This window comes from Spea bombifrons, chromosome 4, assembly GCF_027358695.1.
Source record: "Spea bombifrons isolate aSpeBom1 chromosome 4, aSpeBom1.2.pri, whole genome shotgun sequence".
Taxonomy (NCBI): domain Eukaryota; kingdom Metazoa; phylum Chordata; class Amphibia; order Anura; family Pelobatidae; genus Spea; species Spea bombifrons.
In genome coordinates this window covers 74729532-74750035 of record NC_071090.1, presented here as the reverse complement: position 1 = coordinate 74750035, position 20504 = coordinate 74729532, and the positions used below count along the sequence as shown (strand labels likewise).

Below are 20504 nucleotides of genomic sequence, written 5' to 3'. Positions count from 1 at the left end.
ACATGATGACCAGAGGACCAATGACAGCCTGAGTACAAATTCTTGCCCAATGTGCGCTTGCCGATTGGTCTATGTGTTCTTTCTGATAACATGGGGAAGCTGTTTCCAGACTGCGGTTCTGAGAAAGGACGTGGTGTGCGGCGGCCATTTACTCGGAGACGTGGTTTTCCTAGTCTGTGAAGTGGGCTCCACAAATATGGTTGCTGCATGGGTGGCTCTCAGTTTATGTCTCGTGTGTTTGGTACAGTGCGTGTGAAAATCTATCCAATCACTTGCAAGCACTAGATGACATATGGTTGTTGACGAGCTCATGTGCTACACACGGGGAAATCGAGAATGGAGGGACCGGGTCAATTGAAATGGTAAGAGACCAGCGGAGGAATTCATAGCCGTAAATTACTTTGACAGACAGATCTATAGTTCCGTCGTTTTAATTTTAACGGTAGTCTGAATGTTGTGTTAATACTGCGCCACATCCTGCTGCCCTGTCAATAAAATGTAATGATGACAATGAAAGCTAGAATCACAAGTTACTTTGCCTATATCCACAGAAAATGCTGCTGGGGCCACCATAAGCTACAGTGGGCCACCATAAGCTACAGTGGGCCACCAAAAGCATATAAACCCGTGCTTGTCTAATGTAAGGCTAAGGTACAAACACTCTAATTTGGTGCCCTGCTTGTGGCCCTAAGCCAGCACTTATAACAGATACCTTTCTAGAATACTGGGTATTTGCATACACCTGGGCAAGTGCAGTTTACACACTTACAAATCATACATGCATGCTCATAGTACATGTATGATGTGTCCACGCTCATGTTGCGCATGTGGAATGCTCAAGTCATCCAGCGCTGGTGAGCGCTGCCTCCAGTCCTCCCGTTAATTTCAACAGTTTAAGCAACCAATACGCGGCAAGAAATGTCAGCTCGTGTGAAATGTAAACACAGTTGGGTTTCTCTTGTCATCGTGAGGTATGCTTTATCTTTGACAGGGACATCGTGCCTCAGAATGGCAGGAACTGTTTCTTCACACAAGCGTCGTATGAGAAATATTCCTTGGAACCAACTCTTGCTGAACTTTTCCTCCTTGCCAACAAGTAAGTGTGTATATTTTATGTTTCTAGTGTATACATATGGACCAGTGGTTGGTGAATATAATAATATCAACCAATTCTTGTCTTGACAAATTAAAAGGACCCTCCAGTTATCGTATTCACTTTTCTGATTTGGATAGTAGTTCCAAGGTATCCGAGACGCTCTCCACCCATGTGTAGACGCGCATGGACTTAAATGAGAGATGCTGATTTCGTAGTCACTACTTCCGTGAATACCGGAAGGCGGTGTATGAAAATGAGACAGAAGTCTCCTATAAAAAGAGAATGCATGTACTGATTTGGCCATGCAAAACACCTTTGTTATGCATTTTATTTAAAAACAGGTCGGAAGTGTTCCTGTAATCACATTCGCCAGCTTGGCATTTTAGACATTTTGCCAAGAATATTGGTGAGCTTCTTGACTTGTTATGATTAACAGTGATGCGATGCTGGGTAATACCCTTTAAAGTGTCAAGCTTTGTATCTGTCCATTACCAATTGCTAAAGCAGCTTTTGTGAAAGATTACTGTTGGATCCATGGTATCCACTGATCTGACACCTCTTAGTCGGCAACCTCTTAGCGTTCTGTGCTGATGTGCCAGCTTTTACCCCTGTGACATTTCCTCTATGTGGAAAGGCAGTGGGTGAAGTCTCTACAGCTAAGTGCTGCTGGCGTTCTTTCATTCTCTCATTGCTGGAGTTTCTTCAGACTTTTCATTTTGGAAACAAGCCCGAGTACCATGAAAAAATGTTAAGCATAGTACGAATGTTTTTAAGGCCCGTCAATGAAGAATGCATATCAAGTACTTTTATAGGGTAAAAATGAATATTTTTTAATTTGAAAACACTGCAGTGCACATGCGCCCCCTCTGCTCTCTCTGTTTGGGGCAAGTTTTGGTTATTTAACACAGCCAGTCACCGACAGGAAAGCACTCCCTTTTTATATCACTGGGAGTGATTTATGTACATTTGTATGATACCTCTTGTTAGACAACCTGGAGTTCTCACTGGGGCCGCTGGACGTGGCAGGCCAAAGGTATACCATACATGTAGACTGGTAAGCAGGACATGTGTTCGGTTGCCAGCCATGGAGTGGGGACACAGTGTATTCATAGAATGGTATTCTGATAAATCCCTCCATACATTTGAGATGGGGGTGAACAGTAATTTAAAGATGACACTCAGTTATCATACCTGTTAACGTGCATGTGATGGCTAGAGTTGTCCCCCAATGCACTTCAAGGTTTATATTATCCCACGGACTCTTGTCTGCATGACCTTTGTCTTTCCAGGGCAGAGACATCTCTCCCAAAAGCCTGTAAGACAGATGAAAGGCTGCCCGACTCAGAGCCCTCTGACCCAGAGAAAGCTGATGAGGTGAAATGTACAGCTGATGGACCAGCTCTCCCGGAACCCCGCGTTGCCTATCCCCGTTTCTCGTTACTGACTGAGTTTGAGCAGAAGTCATATGTTCATCTCATGATTAAATACCATGGCAAGAAGGACTTCGTTCCCAGGGGTCTGGAGCGGAGTGAATATAAACAGTATGAGGTATGGGCTCCTGGTGAACAGATTGTTTACTGTCTCCCCTATCTAGTGTTAGTTGTAAAAACCCAAAAAACAAAATCTACGTGAAAGTGATCATGATCCCGCCCCCCCCGAATTAAATCGGGAAGACTGCTAGAAATAATATTAATGGCAACTACATTTTGAAAGAATCAATATTTGCCATAATGGAGTATTTGGGTGGACATTTTACATAGGCTTTAACCCCTTAACGACGATTGACATGCATTCAGCAACATGAAAACTCCTGCAAAGGCCTTGTGAGATCGCTCCTCACAATGACGACGTGAACCAAATACAATATGGTGGCTTTCTGCTTTAAAAGAGAGCTCAGGAGTCAATCAAGGCTCACCTCCTAAGCTCAAATGCTATTGCTAAAATACCTTGATATCGAGGCATTCAGCAACACTGAAAACCCACTCCAGAGAGAGACATGTTGCCTTTTGCAAAAACGCCCACTAAAAAATAAACTTGTTTTCAAGAGGATTCGATGGCGTAAATTGAATTGCCCGGGTTCAAAGATGTCCCAAAGGGGGACATGAGCGCAGACTGACCTGATGTCAAAATTGCAAAAAGAATGTGCACCTCCCAAATGTGTCCCCTCCCCTCCAAAAAAAAAAAATAACCTGACAAACCTATTCACGGGAGGTATCACTGTACTCAAGTGGTGTTGCTGAACACATATTGGAGTGTTGTTTGGCAGTGACGCATACCAAAAGCTATACATTCATACCCTTAGTACAGTGTGGGGGGGCACAAAAAATTACTACCACAAAATTTGCCTAAGATTGGTAGTAGAATTAGTGCATGGAAGGAGTTAAATTCTAGTGTTTGCAGTACCCTCGGATGTCTAGTTTTCGAACATATATGGTTTGATGGGGGTAAACTGAACTGGGTTTGGATATTCAAATATCCAAATTGGACATTGGCATAGTATGATATGCTACTTGTACTTATTGCCCTATAACTTGCACAAAAAAATAAAAACATTGAGTATTTCTAAAGTCAGGACAAATAGTAGAATTTATTTAGCAATTTTCTTCATTAGCTTTTGTAGATGAGTAAAAGATTTTTAAAAACGTCAGAAAAACTGTTTTGTTTTTTTCTTTTCTAATTTTTCACAATTTTTTTGTAGTAGGTTAGATGTTATAAACAAAATAATGGTATCTAAAGAAAGCCCTTCTTTCTGTCCTGAAAAAAAAATATATATAATTTTGTGTTGGTAACCCATTCTCTATATGTACTGTATCTATTACTTTTTGAGTTTGTTAATTCAGCCAAACTCTTGTAGGATCACAGTTCACAAGTGGTTAATATTTGATATGAGAGCATAAGCATACTGGAAGAAAGTGAAGAGGGTAATTTTAATTTCCATAAGGGGAAACAATATCCAGTAGTCCTCTGGGGCAGGGAAATCTATTTTCACCAAAGGGGTACCTCTGGTGTCTTCCCAGGCAGGGTGTACAAAAGTCAATAAGTGCAGCTAACACCTACCCAGTTTTATACCAATAGCAACTATTGGGCTCATGGGTTATACATCAGGAATTTGAGGTGTCCTGCTATTTTGTATGCCAGGCTCTTTTTTTATGCCATTAACATTACAGGGCTTTTTTGTTCACTTTTGTAGGCTATGATGTGGGGCCGGCTCCACACAAAGTTATATAATTTCATCTTTATCGCTAGGCAGTCTGAGGACTGTGTTGTTATATCAACTCCAGTTGGGGTCTGCTCTGTCTAGGTTCACATCCATGAAGTGCCAGAGTTCTGTAAATGTTGCCCCATGATATGTATGATGGCCTTGAGTGACCAGTCGGCATTGTGCTCAAGTGCATTGTAATGTTGCTTGGCATGGAGAGCAGAGACTTTTGCGTCCAGTTTTGTCCATCTGTCAGCCGTAATGACGGACCATGTTTCCAGGTGGTCAGCACAGCGGCTAATTTGGACTGAAGGTTATGCTGGAGTGACTTTAATATTAGCATGTGATACATAGGGAAAATATTGGTAAAGATCTGTGATAAGCCTTACCTTGTCCCATACAGAGGTCCATTTCATACCATATGCAGTAAAATGTACCTACCATTTGCAAGGTTCTTCAGCATTCAGAGGTGTTTTCTGTTGCTAGTAGGTATTGTTTATTAATGTGCTATCCCTCTAGACCTTGATCATCTGCAAGGTGCCAAGACTAGTAGTCTGCCAGTCTTCAGTACAACCTGTGTGAGCCAGAGCAGTGGAAGAGAGCCAGACACGCACACTTCTTCATGCATAAGATTATGTCTTTTTAAATAAACTGCAAACTTTATTTTTCTCTAACCCAGTTAATGGTTATGAAACAGAGCACTGCAACACAGAAACAGAGTTCCGTAACTCATCATAGATGAAGCAAGTGATATTCGTGCTAGATGGGTGATCAAATATAAAAGTTGTCCTTCTCGTTCTGCTTTCTCTCCAGTCGTGATATTAGTTGTATATACTTGGATTACATTGTTCTATGTTATTTTTTAGGCACATGAAACTTTTTTGTTTGTTTTTTTATCAAATAACAACCTTGTATTTTGTTATGATTTTGATGATAACATTGATTTTGTAACTTGCTTTTAGTTCTTGAAATCTAGAGTAAGCAGCGAATATGCAGAGTTCCAGAAGTTTCTACAGCAAAGCGCCCGCAGCTGTGCAGAGGACTACAACTGGCTTTCTGCGGATGCCCAGCTCTATACTCAGGTTAGTTTACATATATATGGATAAAAGTCTTGGGACACCTGACCCTTAAACCAACAGGGTTGGTTTGTGAATTTTGTGACATTGCATTTTAAGTGCATAGACATTAATATATAGCTCATCCCTCCCCTGTTGCAGCTATAACAGTTTCCACTCTTCTAGGAAGGCCTTTAACAAAATTTTGGAGCGCGTTTGTGGGAATTTTTGGATGGGAAGGGTAAAGGGGACATACCAAGACAACGGACAATGATATTCTTCCAACTTTGTGGGATCAGTTTGGAGAAGGCCATTTTCTATGACCCTGCCCCAGTGCACAAAGCAGGGCCTATAAAGACATGGTTGGATGAGTTTGTTGTGGGAGAACTTGACTGGTCCACACAGAGCCCTGACCTCAACCCCATCAAACACCTTTGGGATAAGCTGTAATGGAGGTTGCAAGCCAGGCATTCTCTTCCAGCATCAGTGCCTGGCCTCACAAATGCTCTACTGGATGAATAGGCAAACATTCCCATAGAAACACTCCAAAATATTGTGGAAAGCCTTCCCAGAAGAGTGGAAGCTGTTATAGCTGCAAGGGGGGTAATTACATATTAATGTCTATGTATTTAGAATGCAATGCAAAGTCCCTGTTGGTGTGATGCCTAGGTGTCCCAATACTTTTGTCCATATAGTGTATGTTGGTCCCTCCCATGCAATCATATTCACAAGGAAGCTTTGTGTTTAGAAGACAGTTAAAAATTCAGTCCCTCCTTGTAATGCCTGCTGTTGCTATTAGTCCATGTACGGGAAGCCTATGGTATAATATAACTAATCTTGTGAGATAAAACTTCGTATAGCTTTCAGTAAATGACTTGTCTTTGTTTTAGTAGGAACTATGTTTGCTACCATCTTGTACTGACTATTGTAGTCATTTTATCCGATGTTATATTTGTATTAGGTGTATGCTTACATGCTGCTCTATAGATCATCCTGCTTTTTACTTAAAATGATTCAGAAAGTTTAAGAAGAAGCTGAGATTTTGGGCAATGTACGTGGGTCAACATACCTCCCAACAGTCCTGCACTGTCATGGGCAGTAGGGATCATGGGCTGGTTGGATTTGGATCATCTACTATCCCGTGACTTGCCCAGGAAGCAGTAAAATCAATAGGGGTCTTTGCTGTTGCTGCAAAGATGTCTATTACAGCTTTCGTGTGAGCGCCTAGCGATGCTTTGCAGCTGAGTGCTGTAAAGTGGGTGGCCAAACATCTAAGGTCATGCTTCTCACCCCCTCTTGCCATGCACCCAGCACAGGGATCCTGATTTTGACAGCTAAAATGTTGGAGGTATGTGTCGGCGCAACATGTCACTATAATTACCGTTGCATTTGTATCACTTTGTCTTTCAGGAATTACTAAAAGCCTGCCAAAGATATGTGAAGACATATCCAGAATGTTATACTCTTCATGAAGTCACCAGTATCCTGGGAGGAAAGTTTATCCCCAACCTGACCCTAAAGTTGGAGAAGAGCCTTCTTACTATGGTACCGGACAACTTTGTTTCCCTCACTTTCTGCTTTTAACAATAAATATCTCTTGGCCTATTCTCTGTAATTTTCTGCACTATTGTGCAGTAATAGTTTCTGAAATTGCAATTACCTTATTTATCGGCGCATACCACGCACCGGGGTATAACACGCACCCCTGTCCAGACCGGAAGTGAGGGAGACACGGCTGCAAATCATGCAGCTGTAGGATTTATTGGCGTATAACACGCAGGTAGGGTTTCCTCTTCTTATTTTAGTTATAAAAGTGCGTGTTATACGCCGATAAATACGGTATATTGAACTGTTAAATAGTGGAGTCCTTTTTGCATGGATTTCAGGATTAGATTGTTCCTTTACACATATGCACATGATGTAAAAGTGGCTTTGCTGAGGGGAGACAGATCGGGAACATTAGAGGCTAGGCTACATAGTGTCATGCTTCTGTTGGGATATTTTATTTTTTTATTTTTAAATACATATAAATGTACTTACTAAGTAGTTTAATGTGCATTCATCGTTGGTGTCTGCAAAAGATGCAGTGTCCAAGCGATTTACCACTTTAAAAATATCTAAGACAAGCTCCTAGATGTAACAGTCACTGATACGCCTTTGTTAGCATAAAAACTGGTAGTGCCCATAGCGTAATAGTACCCATAGCACTGATCGCCAAAATCTAGACCCTTCAGTTAAAACGATTTGCACCTCTGGTTAAGGACCATAAAGCATGTGGTTCCTATGAAAATGCGCATATATATATATATATATATATATATATATCTGCCGGTGAATAGCCAACATTAAAGATCTACGACGTTAGATAATAGGTTAAAAGAAAGGTATCAAACACTGCATTGGAAGTGCAGCTCTGATATCTGTTTGTATTAATATTGCTTATCTGGAGACCCTTTAATACTTTTTGGATTTGTTTGTTTCACAGGGTTCAGCCCCATTTGTAAAAGTTACATTTCCTACTGTTGAGATGGAGCTTCCTACCACATTCAAGAGACTGTCATCTAATGTCTCCCCGGCAAGTAAAGCTGCCCTTATGCATACGGTGAGTAAGGACACCCCGGCAAAATCTACCTACTTTATTTAGAAATCTTATGAGACTCAGTTAGCCAATAAAAATATCACCGGTTTTGCTTTTTGCCACAGTTAGCAAATTGATGTGGAAGAAGTTAATATGACAAGTAAACCAGGTTCCTCCTTCAAGGCCGAGCATAGTCAAACTGTCAATTGATTATGTTTCTGCTAGGTGTAGTGAACAGAACTGCCAGCATGTTAATATCTGTACTTCTATTCTTTCCTTTTGCCCAAACAGACAGTGAGCTCAGATCCTAATGCAACAAAGCTTGCCACAAAATACCGTCCACAGGTAGTTCTGACATCTCAGGTGTTGTATACCCTTCTTAACAACCACGGGACTAGCTATAAAGAACAATGGGAGATTCCTTTACGCGTGGAAACCATAACTTCAGCAGGTGAGGATGGATAGTGTCATATGAGTATGTTTTATATTGGGTTGGTTCCTGCGGTGAGCCATTGGGTGATGTGTTCTGAAAGTGTTAGATGCATATATCTGTTTACAGTCTTACTTACACTAGCAAAACTTTGTTGTTTAGAAAGCGTTTTATATCAGGTGTTCGTAGCTACGTGTTCGTTTGTGATGTGTCTCAATTTCTCACCAGGAGGCAAGCAGGCTAAGATAGCTTATATGGATTCGCCCCTTCCCAAGAAGGAGCTGAGCATGCGAGAGAAAAGTCAGATGTTTCATGAGGTTTCCCTGGATCTGATCATGTTAAAGAAATCTGGTGTTGTGCTGAAGGCCATGAAGCTGGACAGGCCAGAGTTTGAAGTAAGTATGTCATAGTTTGTTTACAAATTAGTACTTTGTATATCTCAGCTTACTGGCAGTTCTCCTTCACGATTGTTACATCACTATTCTCCAATCTAGGTTTTACTGCTCAGGTACTTAAGGGGGTTCTCGAAGGTTCCAGACTAAAGTCACACAATTTGATTTAGTCGCTAAAGTGGTGGCTTTAACTCTTTGGCAAGTTTCTCTGAAATATGCATTTTATTTCTTTTTAATTGCCAACATGCCCCCCAGATATGCCTTATCCCCCCCTATATGCCACTCTGCCCCCTAGACTTACCAATGCATCCATAGATTTGTCCCCTGTGCTCCAGCCTCTCTGGTGTCTAGTGGGGACATCCGGTGGACGTCTGCGTGATGCGAGTAGACAACCTCCACTGCTGCCTGGCACTTCCGCCGGGGCGTCTATTACAGAGGATCAGAATGTTGTCTGAGCGTATCATGCAGATGACCACCAGCTGCCAGAGAGCAGGATCCATGTCCCCTGCTTCTGAAAAAACTTTGTCTTATATTCGAGCAAAAAAAATCGATGTATTAGTGCGCAGGTAGCATACTTAAGTAAGTTTTGTGCTTCGGGGAATCCAGACAAGGGAAGAAGAAAATGAGACGGAGATAATAATGAGGAGACTATTTTTACGCAGCTAGTCACAACAGATTTCTTTTTACATAGAAACGTATAATTAACAAGCAAAAACATCCAGTCTGCTCATTTTTCCTGATGTAAGACTCAGATCTTAAGCAGCCATTGATCTTGTCTTAGAATTCAGGATGCCCATAGGCCTATAATATGCACATGTAAATTCCCTGTATTAGCCTCTCCCACCTCTAGTTAGAAGCCGTTACTTTACTGAGGTGGGGTAGATACACTGTAACACTTCCGTATGTTACATCAAAAATATGTCCTCTTGTTCTAAACATTTTTCTTCTTTTGAAATACTTTCCTTTTGTACTTGGATACATTAAAACACTTAAGGGATTTAACTATCACCCCCCTTCTCTCCTTCATGCTATACATCCTGATATTTTTTATCCTGAAAACCATACACCATTTTTAAAGTTTTTTACTTTAAAACAATAGTGCTTGCTGTACCCTGACCACCTAATTGAATGACCTGCTAATCGATAATGGAAAAAAAAGATTGATTATTATCAATCAATTATCAATTGTTTCAGTCCTACTTAAACAAATTGCCATTTAGCTTGTTCCACCACTGAGGTCCACCCTGTTGCAGACATTTGTATCATCTGCAAGAAGCCTTAACCTATAATCAGGGTCTTTTGTAATATCTCTGATAAAATATAAAAAAGTATGCGTCCCAATACTGATCGATCAGTTACCCCACTAGTAACAAGTCCTTCTTCTGAATAATTACCGAAGTGGATATGCTGTCTGGAGTGTCCTTTTAATGAGGTCAGCTGGCCACTAGGTGGCTCTAGAGACATACCAATGGCAAATAAAAGTCGGTATCAATCCATGTGATCTCCGGAAACGACGAGGGTTTACAGTAAATGACATTTAGGTATTCAGTCTAACAGCAGACTTTAGCATGTGACCTTTAAACCACAGTTCCTTATGGTTCTGAATCCTTGCTGTATTTAGCAAGTATTTTACCATTGGTGTTTTTCCGTTCCAGCTATGTGTCAGTTTCTTTTTACAATGGGTTAATACAGTTAGAAGTGTCAGCAAAACATATAAAAGAATATTCTCTGCAGCTTTGGCAACAAAAACGTAGCAAAAATGACTACCGATGAGGCTCTGAATGTAGTCTCTGTAGTCATTTTTGTTACATTTTTGTTGCCAAATCTACAGAGAATATTCTTTTATATGTTTTACTGACACTTTTAACCCATTGGAGAAAGAAAGTGACAGGCCTGTGTGTATTTGCTTTATAATGCTAGAATACTCAGTTAGTGGTGTTTTTTTGGCAGAAGTGCGCCTTTAAATCTTGCTTTGTTCGGTATTAGAACTGCTTAACCTGGTGGAGATAATGAATTCACCCCAAAAAGTGGTTTTGAGGCTGCTTCAGCAGGAAATCAGCAAAGCACATAAGCAAAAAGGGGGCACTAGGAAGTAAGAGTGGGTGTTGGCACAATTCGTGACGATTTGATAGCTGTAGGAAGTGAGAAGAATGTAATGCATTAGTAATCGGCAAACACTCATTGAATAGATGTAAAAAGGCTAATACATTGTTTAAACATACTTTATTTTTGATTAAACGTAAATGTATTCCTTCTATATTTATAATTAATTTCTTTAGTTAGAAATATAGAATTGGGCATCGGGTAAGAACCAGTTGGCTCTTCTATTGGGCCTTTTTTCACTGATTAAACCATATTTGGTGCTTTTGTCTTGTTTTAATAATAAGTTTCATATGTTTATTTCAGCTACCATATTTTTAATAATACTTTTACCTTATTTGTTCAAGTCCCAACATCAAAACTTGCAATACAGCTGATATAGACTAAAGAAATTACCCATTATATGCTTCTGAGCATTAATGGAGAAAATAATTTCCTATCCCTCTTTCTCCTCCCAAAGAAAAATCTATATTCCTAAGGATCAATTTCTTGCTGCAGCATATGATATAAAGGGATATCCTGCTTCCGAATACTTTTTTGTTTTGAATTTTGTATTTTTCTTGATTTCAGTTGATACGTATGCAGTGTGATAAATATCTTGCTATTATATGTTTTATGACCGTATAAAAAAAAAAAAAAAAAAAAAAAAAAAAAAAGAAAAGCTGTCATTACCTGCTATAATTGATTGGGTCTAATTGTATGCCACTCCTTTTCTTACTCCCTCTTAGACTTATAGTCGATCAAGAATGCAGGAGCCTTGTGAAGGCATGGAAGTGGATTTTGAAAGTGACTTGACCGAACTTGAAACCTTTGGAGCTGTTGAAACGCCTTCTAAGGCATCCAAGACCCTTGAATCTGTAACAACTAATGAATCTATACATACATCTATAAATAAATCACTGTTGGAAAAATTAAAACAAGAGAAGCAAGTTACCAATCGTACAATTTCTGAAGATGACAAGAACATCTCTGCTCCCACAGCAAACACTAGCATCCATTCCCTGTGGTCAGACTCGGATGGTACAGATTCTTTCAAAGGCTTTGAGTCAGATGAGATACGAGACTGCATGGTGAGTGAAGAGAACAGCGAAGACGATTCTGGCTCTGACAAAAAGAGCAAAAACGTGATGCAGTCTTTTTCTAAACCCACCTTGCCTGTAGTAGCCAAGCAGCCATGCACAATGGAAGAAATGCACAGTGACTCAGAGGAAGAACGTCTTGTCATCGATATTGACCTTGAAAATAACAGCAAAGAGATGAACGTCTCTATGGTAGAGTGCAGTACTCCTCTATCCCCACCACAGAGTCAGCCAAAGAAAACTGCTAAAAGGTTCTCTAAGCAATTTGATCCTGTGGGTGAAATACTAAAGATGCAAACTCTTCTCCTGAAACCAGAATCAAAAAAATCACAAGAGGCTGGTGGAGTGAGCCAAGAGAGGAGTGGGCAGTTGCTGGAAAATACTGTACCTGTACAAGTGTCCTCTAGCAAGGAGTTGTCTGAAGTAGATGAGGACATTCACAGGATAAAGTCCCTGAATCAGCCACCAGACATTAAAAAATGTAAGTCCCGCTTTGTATTTTTATTTTGTGTCTCTATACATGATCCTTTCTTTCATTGGATAGTGGAGTAGACTTAATGGATCCCTTTAGATGTAACCATTAGGTAGCTGTGAAGAATTGTCTGTTGTCCATCTGTGGACTTGTCCATCGAGTCTTCCTAATAGCCGGTAAAACCTTAGACTGATGTAAGCAAACTTTTTGTTTAGATCAATAGTGTTGGGTATAACTAGCTGTGCATACAGTGGCTATTTCAGGAAGTATAGCCACTTTGTCTTGTGATGGAGGATAGATGGATTCTGTTATAACCCTGTCTGTCTTTTTTTTTTTTTGTAGCTTTACTTCCAGATGAGCTGCTGAAGTCCATTGAGGATGAGGCTGCATACACAGTGAAGCCTGAGGACAACTGTGCCTATAGACTCTTCAGTTTGGATGACATGCTCTTGTTGATTCAAAGTAGAGTCCAAAAAGCACTCACACAGCGACGAGCAAAAGATAACAGCACGCGAAAGGTAGATTTTTTTTTTGTTTGTTTTATGGGGACATTATTTAATTACAAAAGTGCACTGAAAGTGCTTTGAGTCCCGCTGGAAGAGAGCCGTTATATAAATACTTGGTGTTTGTTATGTTATCACTCCCATTTCATTTTATCACTCCTATTTCTATTTATCTTTCCCTTTTATCATTCTCTTCTTTCTCTTTGTCTCTCTTGTCTCCCTGTCCCCTTTCCCTTTATTTCTCCACCTTTTTATCTCTGCTCCCATTTCCCTTTTCTCTCCTTTCTCTTTCCCTGGCCCTTTTTCCCTCTCTCTCCCCTTTCGTTTCATCACTCCTCCTCTCTCTCTTTTTTTCTCCCTGCTTCCCCCTTTCTCATGAGCTCTCCTCCTCTCTTTTCACTGCCCTTTCCCTTTCTTGTTATCTCTGCAACTTTTCTCCATCTGTTATTATCATTATCTCTTTTTTCAGCTCTCTTCTCATTATCCTCTTCTCACTGTATCTCCCATTTCTCCTTATTATCTTTCCCCTATATCTTTCCTTTTTAGCTCAATTTTCTTACTGTCTCTCCCCTTTATCCCCACCACTTACTTTGCTGAGGTCTCTGTTGCGAGCAGCTCCACCGGTGAACCAGGTGCGGCTCCAGAGCCTGACCTTGGGAGGGGGCACTCAGACCAGCACACACAGACAAACATACCCAGGCACATACTTTCACATACATACCCACACTAATTTATCCCGACAAAGACATATTCTCACACTAAAATACTCACATACCCTAACATACCCACACACAAACATGTTAGACAAAGACAGATCTTCACACACTGACATACCCCTACATTTACTAACATACTCACACATGTTCACACACTAGCACTTACCTAGACACACATGCACAAACATACTCAGGCACATACACAGTAACATGCCTAAGCAAACACATGAACTAACATACATGCCCAAGGCAGATACACTCACTAGCTAACATACATGCCCAAGGCAGGCACTAACATACAGACACTAACATACACACTAACTATCCATTTTATTATACTGAAATATAAGTAAAAATGAAAAATAAACAATACAATGTCATTGTGATATCGCTGGCATACATAAGATGCAATTGCATTTAATTTAACAGTGCAAACAAATATTAAAAGCCCTTACATCACATTGTAGACCTGAAACAACGAATCGATAAAATCGATAATAATCGATAACGGGAATCGTTGTCGACGATTTCCGTTATCGATTAATCGAGTGATCGATTCGTCGTTGGAGCGCTCGGCTCCTTTCACTTACCTCCGCCAGCGTTCCCCCGTTTCTGCTGCAGAGCTCTGTAGTGTCCGTCTGCTTGAAGTTACATAATGACGGATGTGACGCGCGTCAACGATGAAGATTTGAATAAAGTTTTGCGGTTGAACGTTGTAAGTGGAACGATTCGGTAGCAGAGAGAGAGAGAGAGAGAGAGAGAGAGAGAGAGAGAGAGAGAATATGATTGCAGGGTGGGAAACTGATGGGGCAGAGCAGGATGTGGGTGCAGGGCATTTCATTAAATTATTAAATATTGTTTTTTTTTATCCGATTAATCGATTAATCGAAAAAATAATCGGCCAACTAATCGATTATTAAAATAATCGTTAGTTGCAGCCCTATCACATTGTCCTACCTAGCACTACATGTAAAAATTAGAATCTTCCCTTCACGACCCCAAAACCCCTTAAGCCAGAAGTCTAAAAAATACTACCCTATAGGATACTATGTAAGGGATGGATGTGGCCCCCCAGAACATTAAAAAAATATATATATAGGTATGTGAGGTATGTCTCTAATCATGGGATGTTGCCGAACATGTTCATTACTGCCACATACTCTGTAGGAGATATTCTAAGCAAAGCTATAAAAAAAATATATAAAATATATAGTTTTTTTAAGTTATTTTTTTTTGGTTGCATCTTTCTATTGTTTGAAATGAAAGCCCTACTTGGAAAAACAAAGGTATAATTTGTGCAGGTACATAAAACACAGAGAAGAGGGATCTAGATTAAACCAACATATGGTTAAACTAGCAAAAAATTTACGGTATGGCACAAAAAAAAACAGGTAAGAGAAGGCTTAAGTATGTTGACTTATGTGTGACTTAATTGTACAGTGCTGCGAAATTAGTTTTGCACTATGTAAATATAATATAATACCGTGTGTGGGCCAGCTTTGTGCTATTCATTCTGGGAAGTAAGAATGCTTTTATGAGTATGCGTTAGCAGATGAGTCCAGGTTTTTATGTACGTTGTTGAAGTGGATTTCAAGTAAGTTTTTATTTTTTTTCTGAAAAGCCAACCCTGTAGCCCTTTTTTGCCTACTTTAGCACATCCCCGTTTACGTACTGACTAAGATGGATTATCAGTGCAATTATGGAGCAGAAGTGCTGACAGAGAGTGAAACCTGCCGCCTTTGGACCGAGAGCCTCGTACACCCCAGCACCTTGTTTTACATCGGTGAGTCGCCCCATTGCTGTGATGGCCACTAACAAAATCAGTACTTTGCGTGCTTATAATAAGTGGGTTAAAATGTCCTATCCTGTATACAGTTGTGCTCAAAAGTTTGCATACCCTGGCAGAAATTGTGAAATGTTGGCATTGATTTTTAAAATCTCACCATGCAAAAAACGATAATTTAAGGCTAGCGATCATATGAAGCCATTTATTATCACATTGTTATTTGGCTCCTTTTTAGATCATAATGATAACAGATATACAGATATGTACTTTTACACACTTTTATGCTCAACCATAGTCAATTGGTGGAAGAGGTTGTCCGACAATCAAATATAGTTATCGGAGAGAAAGCACAGGACATGGTGAAGAAGCCATTCCTAAATATGCACCGTGTATTGCATAGTTGTGGAGATACTCATCGTTGGGCTTCTCCAATCATTAGCATTTCTGTCAGGGACAAGAATCTGATGGATCCGAGTAGTTGCCTCAGATATACTTTTCTGTTTCTGAACACGTCAGTCATTCCATGGGGATGATATAGACCGATCAAATTTCACAGATAAACTGAATAAAAGTAGGTGTACCTATTTCTTGTGAAATAAGTCCCTTATTTTCAAACAAAATCTTGGGGGCGTGAATGCAGGTTTTTATGATGCCCATTGTTAGAATGTGTTAATTCCAAGCTGGTCTTGTTTGTAGAATACATAACTAGTTTTCATAAATGAGTTCAGTTGTGGCTACAGCCGATGTGACAATAATTCCCCTTAAAAGCCCAGACAGAAGGCTACATGCATGAAACTGACCTTATAGCGAAATAATGATGTTTCGTCTCTCTCTGTAAACCGCTTGTCAGAAGGGCTGGTTTCTTCGGTCCGTTGCTTGTGGGACGGTGGTCTGAGGACTTGTAGCAGCAGGTACTCACATGGATTAACATAAACTGAATAGTTAATAATGTGTCAAGGTCCTTGGTAGCTCACTCGATTAAGTCATCTCTTACCGTTACCTTAGTGCATTGTTATTAATTACAGGTTAATGCATGGATTCATCATGGTTTCTGTGGTAATTGAGTATTATTTCCAGGGGTGACTAAGGAATGCTGTGTTGCAATTCTGATTTTTAAGAAATGCTTTAAAGCGCACTAATACTAATTGTTTTTTGTTTCCTTTTATTTTCCAACCTGCCCCCCGGTTATGCACATCTGCCCCCAGGCTTACCACTCTGCCCCATAAATGCCTTATACCCTCTATATGCCACTGTGCCCCATGATATGCCTTTTGACCCCTTATGTGCCACTCCCGGTGTGTTGTCCGGGCAGCGGGTAGACGTCTACGCTGCAGCCGGAAGGAGGTGCGGTTAGCAGCGGGGGTTGTCTGCGTGCATCGCGCAGACCTTCCCTGGCTGTCACAAGCACAAGCATTTGCTCTGAAAAAAAACCTAGTCTTATAATCGAACAAATACGGTAATTACTATTTCAGGTGGAATATTTTCCAGGGCTGTGGCTGAAAGTGATTGCTAGTATTTCCACCTAAATATAGTTTTGAGGAATATGAAAGATGGCGCCCGTGTTTACATCATCTGCAGCAGTACCCTGAAGGCATATTAACGCATTACTTAACCTTCAATTAAGCAAGCGCCATCATCTGTATTCACCTATGTTGCTTTACTGATATACGATGGAGGCAGGTGCAATAACCATACAGACCTTTGATTGAAGAACAATAGGTAGGAATGCATTAAGAAGGGAGGACCCTGCCCCATAGAGCTTACAATCTAACTGTAAACGTTAACAAACTCCTGTTCCCTAACCCTTCACAAATCAAAATGCAATGGGATACTGCAGATAGATGTCCATGCCACCTATGAAAAATTAGGTTCTGTATAAGTAATACATGTTATAAGCTGCTAGCAGTCCGGTATTGTCTGATCAAAATAAACTAAGGAGACAATTTAAACTTCTGCTGGCTTCTTTACAAAAAAAAAGTCAAAGAAATGCCTGTGGCATTCCCTCTGGCAGCGCTCTCATCGTGCCGTTAAATCTAGAGATGGATTCTCTGGCCAGTAACAATGCATTGTTTCTTACAAAGCTTGGGGAGAAAAGAATGTGAAACGTGCTGGAAAAGGAGACCTCTTTCAACAGTGTTCCGCAATAACCAGCGTGAGTCACGCCGTGGCAGCCGCTCGCACTCATCCGGTTTGCTGGTTGTATTCTCTGATTTCCTGTTCTGGAAAGAAATGAATGTTTTGTTTCCCGGTTGCTATGGCAGAGCCTCTCCCTGCAGCTCAGTCACTATCCACGTACGAATTTTTAAATTCAGTTGCTAGAGGAGAATGAATATTTAATGTACATCTGTAAGTGCGACTGACGTGATGGATGATGGTCTATGAATGCGAAACGCGGTCTGTCCAGAATCTGGATTACAGTGAAGAAATGTCCTTTTGAATTAGGAAGCGATGTATTAGGTGGGACAATAGGTACTTTTCCACTGTCACAATCCATGTCTCTGCTGATGTGTGTCTGGTGGGTGGGGGTTCCTTCCCTAACGCTCGCACAGCATGACTCATTCACCAGACACTTTGCAGCTGCTGTGGGGTATGCCCGCACTCACCCAGATGTTTTGTAACTCTTTATATCTGCAAGAGGAAGATGTATCACAACTCAACCAAGCGCCACTTCGGTGAACTTTCACCTTACGTTGTTCTCTGTGGCAGAGCAAACTAATATCCTGTTTTTATATGATCAGTATACATACTGTATATTATAATAGGTAGTGTATCGGTATTAGAAACCCCCCTCCATGGATGTAAGGGGTGTTGCCATTTTCTAAGCCTTTCCCTGATGAAGTCATGCTTAAGGCTGTGACGATCGTAGGAGATTTCTGTTGCTTTATGGGGTTTAGAATCAGTGTACGCTTTGTGAAGACAGCGTGCAGACTTACATGCTTTTATCTGATATCTGTGGCTATTAAGGGGAACTTTTAACTTCTGCACCTCGCTGGACGTACTTCCGTATTTATTGCCATTTTTTGACATGTTATGGAAGTGTGCATTCCTACTCTATAACGGTTTTATTAAGAGGACTGTACAAAGAACAAGAGGTCATCCATTTTTACCTAATGATGCAATAAAGGTTAATTACAGTAAGAACAATAAAGCTGTGAAATTTACTGTCAACAGAAGATGTGCTATTAAATTCAATTGCTGCCTTAAATATGGGCTGTGTGTGTGTGTGTGTGTGTGTGTGTGTGTGTGTGTGTGTGTGTGTGTGTATATATATATATATAAATAGCATAGAAGAATATACAGGGATATGGGAGGCAGTGGAGAAGGAATTTTTACTCTTTTTCAGGCACGATTGGAAATTTGGAGTGAAGTGTGGGGTTTTTGAGGGGTTAAACTTTAAGGTCCCTCTTTCAACCCAAATTACTATGTTAGCAGACACGGACTAGGAGTTGTGTGGGCTGAACGTGATGTCATCGCTGTGTTATGTGGATGGAGTCACAGGTGACACCACACACAGAAAGATGTCTAGTCTTAAAAAAAAGTTTCTCTAAAACAATTCACCAATCCATTAAGAACAAAAAACTGAAGCTGTTTTTTAATTTAAAAAAAAAAACTTTGAATGTGGAATATTTTGTTTGCTTGGTATGTTTAAAGCCCCTCACCATCTGTGCACAATAAAACAAACTTGGCTTTGCCATATTGTAGTGTATTGTTTGGCACAGTTTTTCCTTTTTTCCCATTGGACTTCACTTCTCCTTAGCTAGAGCAGGTTACAAACAGTGTTTTCTTGATATCCTTTGCACTTTGTTTTTTGGGTTGTTTTTGCTCTAAGGCTACGTCTCTTTACTGTCATGCACTTAAATAATGATATACACTGAAATAACAAGGTAACACAGAATTTCAACCTTGTGGCAGGGTTTCTTTTGTGTTTTTATTTCTCAGTAGATCAGTCGTTACAGCCAATTCCTCTTTGTTCTTTGCTAAAAAAAATCTAGTCCATATTTAAAGGTATCTATCAAATTTTATAGCACGTCTGTGAGTAGAAAAGAACCCGTTTTGTTCCTATAAGTACAAATCTCTTGAACTCTGAAACTATGACCCCTTGTTCTTTGCACACTTCTATTAAAGAACAGCTCATCGAAGATGACCGCCGGTATTGTCCCTGTATGTATTTGTATATGTCAGCTGAGATGCCTTTTTCCTAATGTAAACATGTTTATACCCGTCTCAGCACTTTTTCAAGCTCTAAAATGTCCTTTATAAACGCAGGTACACAGACTTGTGTTGACTTATACAAAGGCAAGATTATATTTACCTCTTGCGGGTCTATACATCTTTTTATACATATCTCACTTGTCCTTGCAGCAGCTGCCTGACATTGAACATTGTTTATTGTTTATTGTCTACAATTCTTCCTTTTCATTTAATAATTTCCATAAAACACATTTAACGTAAAACTAAGAGATTTATTTCCCAAAATGCATAAATTTGCAGTGCTCTGGTTTGACCAAAGCTCCTAGCAGGGAAGTAACTTCTAGTTCGGACTGTATTACCTTACCTAATTTTGTGAGATCGTGACACATGGCTTTCTGTACCCACTTCAAGATCATTAATAAAGGCATTAGTTAACAGTGGGCCTACGACAGAAGTCTGAGGAACTCCACTTACCACCTTCTTCCATTTGGAGAATTTTCCATTTAAAACTCTTTGAACTTTTTAAGCAAGATCTCAACCCAGGTACAAAAATGTCTCCTCTTTTAATTAGTAAATTCCAAATAAACCACATCTGCTGTGAAACCCTGGTCTATATTTTTGCTCACCGCTTTATAGAATCCAGGTTAGTCTGACGTGATCTGTCCTTTATGAAACATGTCTGCTTTTACATGCTATTGGACAAAATGTGTTCCTGAGTAATATCCATTAGCAAGCTTTCAAATAATGCCGTTTTTCACTTAAAAGTACCGTATATTCCGGCGTATAAGACGACTTTTTAACCCCAAAAAATCTTCTTAAAAGTGGGGGGTCGTCTTATACGCCGGGTACTTACCAAGCCGGAGGTTCCCACGAAGCCACCAATCTCTCTAATCACTACGCGCCGGCT

The 20504-nt window shown here is 40.2% G+C and overlaps 1 protein-coding gene across 1 annotated transcript in view; it reads left to right on the top strand.

Annotated features, from left to right (window-relative positions):
- The first annotated feature begins 313 nt into the window (after positions 1 to 313).
- Positions 314 to 20504, top strand: part of ICE2 (interactor of little elongation complex ELL subunit 2) — a 34578-nt gene continuing 14387 nt past the window's right edge. The window contains exons 1-11 of the mRNA XM_053464619.1: positions 314 to 362; positions 992 to 1096; positions 2386 to 2644; positions 5258 to 5377; positions 6761 to 6895; positions 7836 to 7952; positions 8220 to 8379; positions 8587 to 8753; positions 11579 to 12410; positions 12744 to 12919; positions 15274 to 15403. Coding sequence (XP_053320594.1) covers positions 337 to 362; positions 992 to 1096; positions 2386 to 2644; positions 5258 to 5377; positions 6761 to 6895; positions 7836 to 7952; positions 8220 to 8379; positions 8587 to 8753; positions 11579 to 12410; positions 12744 to 12919; positions 15274 to 15403 — 2227 coding nt within the window. The 5' untranslated portion in view covers positions 314 to 336. The remainder of the gene's footprint in view (positions 363 to 991; positions 1097 to 2385; positions 2645 to 5257; positions 5378 to 6760; positions 6896 to 7835; positions 7953 to 8219; positions 8380 to 8586; positions 8754 to 11578; positions 12411 to 12743; positions 12920 to 15273; positions 15404 to 20504) is intronic.